We start from the raw sequence: 12,841 nt of genomic DNA, 5'->3' as shown, positions 1-12,841 counted from the left end.
TAAGTAGGATTTACATAAATCTTATATAATTGCTGCAAAAAGCCACAGTGGATAGATATTACATGATCTGTATGATGTGGAATTTTGATGCAGATCTGGCCCTTGTCTTTACTCATTGCAATGTAAAGGGTAAAATACATTTTGGGGAAAGAGCATTAATGGGACATCCCAGGTGATGCATGGAATTAGGCTGGCAGAAGCTAAAAGCGCACAGACCTTGCCATATGGACAAGCAGGGAGAGGTCAGTATATTATATATACCCTAAGTCTCCAAACTGTGGAGCTGTTATTAAAACTACCACTTCCAGCCTGCGGCTGTCTGGGTATGCTGGAAGTTGTAGTTTTGCAACAGCTGGAGCTCCTCCGTTTGAAGACCACTGCTCAAAGGGAAAGTCAGGGTCATGCTTACGCTTGTAGCAAGCACACAAAATATCCCCCAAACAGATATACACACACATCAATAACCTTAGCATTTACCATTACTCCTTCATCCCACCCTGAAATCATTACAGGGCCCAGAATAGATACTGAACCCAAAAATCTATCAGGACTCCAGTCCCAAAAACTTATGAGCCAAAAATAAAGGCCAGACCAGTGCCAAAAACCGAAAAATATGGACTCCAAATCAAAAGCCCAAATATATGCAGACCCCAGAATAACTACAGACCTCAGACCAGACCCTAGAGCACAGAATTCAGATCCAGAAATACATTTAGAATTCATACCACACCTCAGAATAAATGCAGCAAAGAACCCAAAACAATATCAGACTCCAGAATAACGACAGACTGCAAACCAGACCCCAGAGTAAATCCTGACCTAGAATCCAAAATAAATACAGAGCCCAAACCAGAATAACTGCAACCATGGATTTTAAATACATTGATTTTTTTTTTAATATTTTGTAACTGTAACATATGCTCTACAAATTTGCAGCAAATCTGCAACAAAAGCCCAAATAACATACCTAAGTGCTATGTTCATGGGATGTAAAATGGACAAAAATCTGCCATTTTACGTGCCAAAAAATGCGCCCATTTAATTCTGCTGAATTGAGTGCAAGGGAATTGTTTAGGGCCATTTATGTGCCAAAATATTGCCACATAACTTGAGATGCATTTTGGAATGTAAATATCCCCCAAAAATATCTCCAATTCTTGGGCTATAGCTTTTGCTGTAGCCAAAAAAAAAAAAACTGTTATAAGAAATTCCGAAAACATTTTTAAAACAAGGCCAAAATGCCCCACATGTAAGAAACTGGATGAAGAAACATCTGACATTTATATGCTTGCGACATATGCTTGTGAACATAGCCTGGATACATCATACATCGTGAAGCTGCATTCTCCCAATCGCTGTATACACAGCTCAGCAGGAGTTTCTGGGTCTTAAAAAAAGCAAATCGGGTCTATAATGAGGGGAGCTGTATTCCTTCTGTAACTGGGGCTAACATATCAGCCACAGCTACTTGAAATATGAGCAATAAAAAACAAATGTACAGTTAAAACACAAAGTATAACAATGCACAAGATTTAGTTAAAAAAAAAGTGAAATGTGAAAACAAAATTAAAATTAAAAAACAAAAGATCCACCCCACAGTTTCTGGACCCACAGTCAGTATATAAGTCATATATAAAACCACCGTCATAGATGCTATAAAATGCTATTAAAATATGCTATTATAGATGCTATTAAATAATGCTATTTAAAAAAAATTTGAGAACCGACACTTATTTCCTTTTTCCCCCTTTAACATTATCTCCCAATATCACAAAAAATGAAAAATTACTACTAAAAAAAGACATTAAATTTAAGTCCTGTGTATTACAGAAAATAACGCACAGAGGGATTGTTTGGGTAATGCGAAGAAACGTCATAGTTTTCAAATCTTCATGTACCGGTCATAAAGGGGAAAAACTATCCCAGTTTAGATGTGGTTAAGTTTGTAAAATTCAAATGTTGACAACAATTATTTATTTTACCTTATATATTGAATCTTATATAAGGTATCTGGATCATGCAATTATATATCATAACATTTGATATAAATAAAAGACACAATCTAACCTTCTATAGACCATTACTGAGGAATGCCTGTTAAAAGTAAGTAAGAATAAGCAAGAACACCTTGCAGTTTGATAATTGATATTTCTACATTATATTAATTAAAATTTTGATCATCCATTATTGGCTTTTGGAAATTGGTTGAACAAAATAGAATCTACATGTTAAACAAGGGTCTACTATAAATCCATAGCTGACCAGCACCTCCTAGTGGACAAATGATTTAAAGACAATAATTATGATTTAGCAAACTAAAACACAGCTTCTTTAAAGATCATGCTAATTTTCGCCTTAAGATCCTAAAATTACAGCTTTTCTGGCTGTGGAGACATTTTTACTTTTGCAATGACATCACTGTAGGAGGCTTTACAGTCTGCAGCACAAGTTGTACTTTCTTTTGGCTCCATTTTGGGGAACAGTGATGCGATTAATTTACATTAAAAACTCTCACTGGTCATTAATATTACAGATTTATTGTACAAGTAAAAATTATCGTGATAGCTTATATGTCTATATTATTTGGTATTTTGTGTCTAATTTTTAATAAACAATGTATAAATGTGTCTGTACAATTTTAGTTCTTTTCTTTTTTTATCAACAGGACCATAGGATAGAGGATAACAGTATGATTTCAGGGGGTAAGACCACTGAGTATAGGTCCCAAATGTCTCATTGAAAAGAAGCACAGATTTAAAGGGGTATTCTGGCCTTAGACATCTTATCCCCTATCCTTTGAATAAGATGTCTGATCGCGGAGGTCCCGCCGTCACACCACCTCCAATAGACATGAATGGCGTGACATTACGAGTAGGTGTGGCGTAACGTCGACATCTTGGAAAAGCAGCGTTGCGGAGACTGAAGCAGCACAAAATGGCGGGTGCTGCATGGAGATCGCGGGGGGGTCCATGCGGCGGAACCCCGGCGATCAGACATCTTATCTCCTATCCTCTGGATAGGGAATAAGATGTCTACTCCCCTTTAAGGCCCTTTAATGCAGGCAGAATATTGGGCAGATGAGGCAAATTCTTCAGCGAAAAATAACTTATCCCCTATCCACAGGGTAGTGGATAAGAAGCAGATCGCAGTGGGTCCGACTCCTGGGGCCCCCCACAATCACAGTGATGGAACCCAGTGCTCAATGAGAAGCGCGTGCTGCATTCCTATGGGAGCGTTGAAAAGACCAGAGTACAGATCCCATAAAAATGAATGGCGCGCGTCCCGTCTACCAGTATACAACATTCGCTCTGTCCTATTGAATAGGAGTATAAATTCATTTTCACCAGAGTACTCCTTTAAAGGGGTACTCCCGTGGAAAACTTTTTTTTTTAAATCAACTGCTGCCACAAAATTAAACAGATTTGTAAATCACTTCTATTAAAAAAATCTTAATCCTTCCAGTACTTTTTAGGGGCTGTATACTAAAGAGAAATCCAAAAAAGAAATGCATTCCCTCTGATGTCATGACCACAGTGCTCTCTGCTGACCTCTGCTGTCCATTTTAGGAACTGTCCAGAGCAGCATATGTTTGCTATGGGGATTTTCTTCTGCTCTGGACAGTTCCTAAAATGGACAGCAAAGGTCAGCAGAGAGCACTGTGGTCATGACATCAGAGGAAATGCATTTCTTTTTTGGATTTCTCTTTAGTATACAGCCCCTAAAAAGTACTGGAAGGATTAAGATTTTTTAATTGAAGTGATTTACAAATCTGTTTAACGTTCTGGCACCGGTTGATTTAAAAAAAAGTTTTCCACAGGAGTACCCCTTTAATTCTTTCTGCGGCAATTTAAATAATCGATGTCAAACACACATCACTGAAGCTCAGTAAATAAGCGCCAATCAATGAGATTTACAGGATAGCATAGGACAGGGGACATGTGTCTGATCGGATGTCTGATGGATTCCTAGGTAGCAACACTATAAAAACAGATGAAAGGACATAAATCTACACATGCACATTATACTAACATTAGTACTTACCAAGAGTTCTTAACAAAACAAACTGCATTCCTAGTGCAAAAGGCCTCTCTGCTTCATCTACTGACCTGAAAAATAAGAATAAATGCTGAATATTAGACTAGTTAACCCACTATATATCCTAAAAGAAAAGAGATTTGAATTGGCAAAACTATTTTCCACTTGGAGCCATGGACACTTCATAGTCGTGCCACATTGAATTCTTGTCCATGGATTGTGCCTGCTAGAAGAGCCAATACAGTCTCTATGAATGGGCCATAGAGACTTTATAGAGACTTTGACTAATGCAGAAGTTTCTAAAAGGGATGAGAGTTACTCTTTAAAGCAGTGGTCTCAAACGGTGGCCCTCCAGATGTTTCAAAACTTCAACTCCCAGCATGCCTGGACAGCCGTTGGCTGTCCGGGCATGCTGGGAGTTGAAGTTTTGCAACATCTGGAGGGCCACCGTTTGAGACCACTGCTTTAAAGTGAACAGTTCAGGGCCGGAGCTACATAAAGAAAAGTCTATGATATTTAGTAGGGTTCATTCCAGGACACTGGTGACAAAACAAATGATTCAGGATCGTAACGTAATGTGTTTGCAGGCTATGTGACTAGCATCATGTGTAGCTGTAAGGTTCTGTGTGCGCCTCTAAAGCTGCAACCACAAATGTCAGATTTGCGATCTAACGCTCTGACTGCGCAATTAATAATTGACGTTAATCCTGAGGGACGGGGGTGCCACACAGCTAAAATAGTAATATACGGAAAATCTCACTTTGTTACAGTTTAATATTCCATACAACTTTTAAGTGTGTGTGACTGAATATATTATAATGACTTTGAAGATAATTCATATTACAGAGATGTTTCATTTATTCAAGGATGTAATCTCATCTTATTTGTCTTAAGGTTTTCTCAGATCACAGTTATGTCTGTATTACTGAAGAGGCATTATATATATATATATATATATATATATATATATATAGTGCTGGCCAACTTATCCTTGTTTTTGTTATACATATGGGGGAGTGGCTACCTCCATGTTGGCTGCTGCACCCCACCCACCTCTATTAGGTGTGTATAAGGTGCTGGACGTCTCAGACCTTGCAATGCCTGTTTAACTGATTTCACAGAGGCATATTCACAGTGTAGGGTCCGTCCCAATGAGGTCATCTTACCGTGGTGGGATGGTCTAAACTATTTGGCCACCAAATTGTGAGCTAAGTACCTCACTTTTTCATTTTTTGCACTATAGCTGTATAGCATTTCAGGTTTTATCTGTATCTTTGTGCTAGCAGTGTGCTGCTGTATTCTCCTGTTTATATATATATATATATATATATATATATATATATATACACTTTACATTTTTTATTATATTCTACAACAAAATTGTGCAAACCTGAGAGGTTCCTTACCCAGCGATGTCATATTGAAATAACCAGATTATAAACAATAAAGTTTACAATGCTGTTCAGTATATATCTAAGAAATGGACCCAAAAGAAACAAATGACAGGATACAACAGCAAACCATGCTAACATACTGACGGGGTATACCTGTAATATTTCCATAAAAAAAAAAAACATGGTGTGTATGGCCCCTAAGGTAAAGTCATTGGGGGAGATTTATCAAAACCTGTCCAGAGGAAAAGTTGCTGAGTTGCCAATAGCAACCAATCAGATCGCTTCTTTCATTTTTGAAACAGCCTGTGAAAAATGAAAGAAGCTATCTGATTGGTTGCTGTGGGCAACTCAGCAACTTTTCCTCCGGACAGGTTTTGGTAAATCTCCCCCATTGTTTTTCATTGACTTGTTCCCAAAGATACCAAAGGGACATACTCAAGAGACCTCCATTACATGAGCTGATTTTTCATTGCATTTACCACATTTAGGACATTTTGGTGTAAAGCACCCATATAAAAAGGTGTGGGAAACTTGTTAGGCTATTTCACCCACAGGGCGTCAATCTTTAATGCTGCCATTTTGAATTCAACAGCTTTTCAAACGGGAAGGTTGGTCTATAAAAAATCAAGCAATTTTTCACCCGGAAAACATTGATGGGCTTTATGCCAACCCCTTTTCTGCCACTAAAAGTATGCACATGCAAGAATGAGCACTGGTAAACACTGAAGAGGCTGAGGTAAGCTCAATGGGCTCTTCAAACAGCTGATCAGAGGGGTGCCGGGGGTCAGGCCACCACCGATCTAACATTAATGGCCTATCTGGAGAATACTCTATCATTTTTAAAAGACCTGACTCTTCTGAGAGTATGTTAAAATGGCAGAATTTCTGTGCACAATTCCACAGAAGAATTCCCCTGGAAATCTTGCTGTAATATACATCACACTGATTTGAATAGGATTCCACCATCCCATCCAGACAGCAGAATTGCTACGGTGGGCATTCTGCTGCAGAAATTCTGCCTTCTGCATTCTGTCAAAATATAAGACTAGTCTAATATTTTGTGAAATTCTGAAAAATATAAATCAATGGTGCTTGATTTTCATCCGAATACGGGGACAACTCTGTTCAGCAAACTGTGCTGAATGGAATTTCTGCGGAATAGCAGAAATTCCGCTGCGTGAACATACCCTAAACTCTTTACTCCTTGTAAAGAAAACCTAAATGATTATCTGCATATGTATTTAGATTCAGTGAAAAGCACTGTTTGGAGTCAGTCATTGCAAAATAAAAAAAAGAGTTCTGTTGTCTGGTAGCTGACATAAAGTACTGAACAAATCTGATACTAACTGGATATGAACAGTAAAAAACATGTATAATATTAAGGCCGCAAGTGTTTAGCATGGCAAAATTGTAATAAAATTACATTGTACAGACACAGTCAAGGCTCCTCACCTGAGAGTCACTATGATGGCTGAGGGTTGTGCACATGCCGTGATAAGAGTAACAATGAAAAGGAAGATCAGAAATGGAATGAGTGTGTTGCAGGTTCGATCACATTTTCCTGATACAGCATAGCCGTTTTCATTCAGATACGTCTTGACAATGACCACGCGGAGTTGGCTGCGTTGGCCGACTGTGGGTGTTGTGATAACCTGTCGACTCTGGACACAGCCACATTCAGTGTAATTTTTTACCTACAATATAAGCACATGTAACATTTCTGTATGCACTAAAAATATTTTAGACACATAATAAAAGGCTAAAAAATAAAAAGGATTAGGACCAAAGGTGTAACTGTATATACAACTGTAAACCAACATTTTCAAATTGGAATTTACCTTTCTATGTTATGGATGTTGTTGGAGTTGTGCCACCAGGGTTCAGTATGTAGGTATAATTTTCAGATTTTGTTGTGCCCTATATATTTGTTTTAGACTAGATTCACACCATGGTAACACCCAGCCTTTGGCTGTCCAGGCATGATGGTAGTTGTAGTTTTGCTACAACTGGAGGAACACTTTTTGTGAAACACTGCTTTATCTAGTAGTTCTAAATCAATAGACTTTTTGGGAATAGTGGAGGATGTCAGAATAAATTAAAGGGATTTTCCTGGGAGCAAAAAAGGTATTACCTTTCCTTGCTCCCCAGCAGCTCACTTCCATTTTGGTCTCACCTCAGCCAGATAGATTCCTTCCCACTTGAAAAAGGAAAGCTGGGACAATGGGGCTATATTGTGATCATCTCATGTAGACAAAACCATGACAACATGCAGGGGACAATGGCTGCTCAACGTTGCAGCAACATTGCCAACATTGCACAGCTTTTGGCCACCACATGCAAACATAGTTTTGCCTGCCCTACATTCAACAAGGGAAGAAGTTATAGCCCTGAGCCGAGACCAATACAGAAGTAAGCCATCGTGTACTGCACTTCAGATAACCCTATTAAAGTACTAGACAAAATATATCCACAGCCCCTATACCCAAGCTGAAGTCAGTCTGACATCAATAGTCTTCTACAGAGGAGTATATTGTTACACACTGCGCTCAGGCCGCAAGCACCGCCGGGATTCGCATTGTGGGACGCGCCCACATGCGAATACCGGCCCGTCACTCACCTCGTCCCGCTCCTGCAGCTCTCTCACTCTCTCAGCCCATCCCACCAGAGCTTTGAAATGTAAAGGGCCAGTACACCCATAATTAGTAAAAGCATCTCCCACACACCCCTGCCGGATCTTCAGTGCCTATTGCCTGAGAGAAAGTGTTCCCTATTGCCAGTTTTGCCATACCCGTGAATCCAGACCTTCCTGCTACGTTTTTTTACTACGAACCTTTGCCGCCTGCCTTGACCTTTTGCTATGTTGACTACACTACAGCCTCCTCCTTCGGTACCTTGCCTTGCCCAGTTACCTGTGTGGTCGAGCGTGTCGGGGGTAGCGACTTGGGTGGCGCCTGCCGCAGCAAGTCCATCCTGCCTTGCAGCGGGCTCTGGTGAAGACCAGCGGCACCTTAGACTCTGCTCCCCGCTACAGTCCGAATCATCAGCCACGCAGGTTGAGGATCCACATCCAGTTCCGTTACATATATGAACTATATACACTGCAAATAATGGTTTAAACAGCTCTTTACTTCTTTTATGGTTTGGTACTTTGTTTTAAGGATTCATAATGCAGACCCACAGCCTTCTGAAGGCCCCAACCTTACACATCTGAATTTATTCCCTCACAGATTTCATGAGAATCTAAGAGAAAACAAAGTTTCATGGGCAACTATATTTAACCGCTTTCTATCCTAGAAAACAAAATTGCCAAAAAATGTGCCTATAGGGCTGTAAAAAGAGCCACAGACAGTAACATGTGTCACTGTACAGGGTCCACGGATGGGGCACCACTCTGTGCACAGAACCTGAGTGTAATGTCCATTTTTGTGTTTTTCTATTTTTCTCTTGTGGTGTCTGTCAGACACTGGGTTGTGGCTGGGCAGTTTTCTTTGTTATTCTCCCTGGCTAGGGAATAGTTAAAGCTCTCGGCGGGTGCGCAGCAGGATTGGAAGGTGTGCGGCAGGTGTCCGGAGGTCCGGCGGCGGGAGCAACGGGTGTCCGGAGGTCCGGCGGCATCGATGATGCATGCTGTGAGTTGTAGTTTTCCAACATATGGATGGCCACAATTTAGAGACCACTACACAGTGGTCTCCAAACTGCGGTCCTCCAGATGTTGCAAAACTACACCTAACAGCATGCCCAGACAGCCATTGGCTGTCTGGGCATGCTGGGAGTTGTAGTTTTGCAACATCTGGAGGGCCACACCTCGGCAACCACTGGTCTGCTGCCTGCCCCTAGCTTTTCATGGGGGGCGTATGTGGTCCATTCCACCAGCGACTATTCTGCGTTGTGCGGCTGGACCATAACCCATGTGCAGACTGCACTGATTGCTGATCAGTGAATTATTACTGGTCAGCCCTTTTTTGGGGTACAGGCATTTTTTTTTGGGGGGGGGGAGTTTGCAGACCAGCCACACAGCGCAGAACAGTCACTGGTAGCACGGACCACAATCAAAAAAAAAACTGCACCCAAAAAAAGTGCTGATCAGCAATCAGCGCAGTCTGAATATGGATTAGGATTACGGTCTGGCCGCTGAGCGCAGAACAGTCACTGGTGGCACAGACTGCATACGCTCCCCAAAAAGTGAAAAAAAAAAAACTACACTGCAAAAAAAAAAAAAAGCTTACAGTAAACTTAAAAATCACTGCACCTACACCACACACTGAAATAAAGTGAAAAAACTAAATTTACCCACTTACACCCCCCCCCCATAAAATATAAATACCTTAAAGCCTTTTTGGTGGATGAGGCATACACCATGAGCTTGCCTCCGACACAGAGACCACCAATGAGGGAGAGGAGAAAGACCCAACATTTCTTTCTCCTCCCCCATAATCATCCAGTGATGATGAGCCCCCCCAGAAGGCGCTGCAGGCCAATAACAGTAGAGGTCTCCCATACTAGTGACCCTGTCCCCTATACAATTCCCCCTGTCCACACCATATAGGTGACCCCACCTGGACCCCAGTCCAGGCGGGGTCACCTATATGAGCCACTGATCTATAGGTTTGTTGGACGACCAGAATTTTTTTTTTCCAGTGAGGACTTTGTCAATTTGCTGTTGGCTCAAACAAACTTTTCCGGCCCAGCACCCCGATGCTTTCTTGTGCACATGGCAGAATTTCTGCTGCAGATGTTTCTGCGGCAGAAATACTAATTCCGGAGTCCGCAGTAAGAATAGACATGTCTTCTTTCTGTGGAGTCCACACAGAAGTGCATTGCCGTCTATGAGACAGTCCACTTCCCAGCACTCAGCGTCGGCATGTTCTGCCAGTGCTCTGCTGTCTGTGGAATGTCGGCACGGAAATTCCACCGTCTGAACCTAGCGTCAGCCGCCCTTATGCAAATCACTAAAATGTGCATGGCGCTCTCTCATTACGGAGCCCTGTCGTATTTCAAGGCAACAGTTTAGGGTCACATGTGGGGTATTTCCGTGCCCGGAAGAAATTGTGTTACAAATTTTGGGGGGCTTTTTTTCCTTTTACCACTTCTGAAAATGAAAAAAATTGGGGCTACACCAGCATGTTTGTTTAAAAAAAATATATATATATTTTACACTAACATGCTGGGTTTTTCCTTAATTTTTCATTTTCACAAGATGTAAAAGGAGAAAAAGCCCCCCAAAATAAATAACGCAATTTCTCCCGAGTATAAAAATACTCCATATGTGGGCGTAAATTGCTCTGATGGCGGACAACATGGCTCAGGAGTGAGAGAACACCATGTACCTAAATTCGGGATTTGCACAGGGGTGGCCGATCGTACCAGAGGTTTTGACAAACGCAAAAAAAAAAAATTATAAAAAACACCCACATGTGACCCCATTTTGGAAACTACACCCATCAAGGAATGTAATAAGGGGTGCAGTGATCATTTACACCCCACAGGTGTCTGACAGATTTTTGGAACAGTGGTCCATGAAAATGAAAAATTTAATTTTTCATTTGCACACCCCATTGTTCTAAAAATCTGTCAAACCCCAGTGGGGTATAAATGCTCACTGCACCCCTTATAACATTCCGTGAGGAGTGTAATTTCCAAAATGGGGTCACATGTTGTTACTTGTATATTTAGAGGCCGGGACCCGCGGCTAATAGCGCCCATCACCGTGCAGAGCAGCGTTATTAGCCTTTAGACGCGCCGTCCAAAGTTGATCGCCATGTCTAAAGTTGTAAAAATGCACCCCCGGCAGCTCAGTTGGGCTGATCGGGACCATCAGCCAGGACGCATAAGGAGGGTCTCTTATCTGCCTCCTGCGTGTGCGATCACCGAATGACTGCTCCGTGCCTGAGATCCAGGCAGGAGCAGTCAAGCAGCAGAATCACTGATCAATGTTATCCTATGGGATAACAATGACCAGTGTAAGAGATCAGTGTGTGCAGTGTTATAACCCCTAGAGGGGGCTATAACACTGCATAAAAAAGTAAAAAATTAAATTAAAATAAAAGTTAATAAAGATCATTTAAACCTTCCTCTAATAAATGTCTGAATCACCCCCCTTTTCCCATTTAAATAAAAATGAACATATGTCGTATAGTGCTGGGCGGTATGACCAAAAATGTGTATCACAGTATTTTTCAAACTTATGGCAATTCCACGGTATTGAACGGTATTTTCTTCCCACTTATTTCCCCCTTACCATCATACCCCCCCCCCCCCTCTCGAATGAATTATCAGCCGCAGTGCGCAGGGGAACTAATCATATATGACCTACGGGCACTGTCCTGCTTTTTCTCCCCACCACAGAATAAATGAACTATCAGCCGCAGCGCTGTCCCCACATCGGGGAACTAATCATGTTCCTGCAGGCGCTGATCTCCTTTTCCTCCTTTGAGCTGCGGCGCTGGAAATGAATGAGTTGTGAGCCGCTGGCGCAGGATGGAGAATGGAAGCGATCACCTCCCCCATGCGCTGAAAGCCAGTGGGCCGCAGGCACTGCAGAACTTCTGATCAGAACTGCTGCAGCGCCCTCGGCCCACTGGCTTTCAGCGCTTGCAGGGGAAGGTGACAGCTTCAGTTCTCCGTCCTGCGCCCGCGGCTCACAACTCATTCATTTCCAGCACCGTAGCTCACAGGAGGATAAGGAGATCAGCGCCTGCGGGTAACATGATTAGTCCCCTGATGTGGGGACAGCGCTGCGGCTGATAGTTCATTCATTCGGTGGGAGGGAGGAAAAGCAGGACAGCGCCTACGGGTCATATATAAGATTAGTTCCCAAGCGCACTGTGGGTGATAATTCATTCATTCGAGGGGGGAGAGGCCCGACCGGTATTGCGGTATAGGGAAAAATTCATACCGTACAGAAAAAACACACTGGTATTCGGTATGAACCGGTATATCGCCCACCACTATGTATCGTTGCGTGCAGAAATGTCTGAACTATAAAATATATCATCAGTTAAACTGCACGGTCAATGGCATATGTGCAAAAAAAAGTCCAAAATAGTGTATTTTTGGTCACTTTATATACCATAAAAAAAATTAATAAAAAGCAAACAAAGTCCAATCAAAACAAAAATGGTACCGATAAAAACAGCAGATCACAGCGCAAAAAATTAGCCTTCATACAGCCCTGTACACAGAAAAATAATAAAGTTAAAGGGGTCAGAAGATGACAATTTTAAAAGTATAAATTTTCCTGCATGTAGTTATGATTTTTTTAAGAAGTAATACAAAATCAAACCTATATCAGTAGGGTATCATTTTAATCGTATGGACCTACAAAATAAAGAGAAGGTGTGATTTTTACCGAAAAATGTACTATGTAGAAACGGAAGCCCCCAAAATTTACAAAATGATGTTTTTTCTTCAAT

The 12,841-nt window shown here is 41.5% G+C and overlaps 1 protein-coding gene across 5 annotated transcripts in view; it reads right to left on the bottom strand.

Moving 5' to 3' along the window:
- SLCO5A1 (solute carrier organic anion transporter family member 5A1) overlaps nt 1-12,841 on the bottom strand; it is a 264,961-nt gene that overhangs the window by 5,130 nt on the left and 246,990 nt on the right. For all 5 annotated transcript variants that reach the window (XM_056522114.1, XM_056522115.1, XM_056522116.1 and 2 more), the window contains 2 exons: nt 6,882-7,123; nt 4,042-4,106 (listed from right to left, as the gene is read on the bottom strand). In XM_056522114.1, coding sequence (XP_056378089.1) covers nt 4,042-4,106; nt 6,882-7,123 — 307 coding nt within the window. The remainder of the gene's footprint in view (nt 1-4,041; nt 4,107-6,881; nt 7,124-12,841) is intronic.

The sequence above is a fragment of the Hyla sarda genome, chromosome 5 (assembly GCF_029499605.1).
Source record: "Hyla sarda isolate aHylSar1 chromosome 5, aHylSar1.hap1, whole genome shotgun sequence".
NCBI classification, from domain to species: Eukaryota; Metazoa; Chordata; class Amphibia; order Anura; family Hylidae; genus Hyla; species Hyla sarda.
Note: the sequence above shows the minus strand (reverse complement) of the source record. Positions and strands in the feature narration are given on the sequence as shown.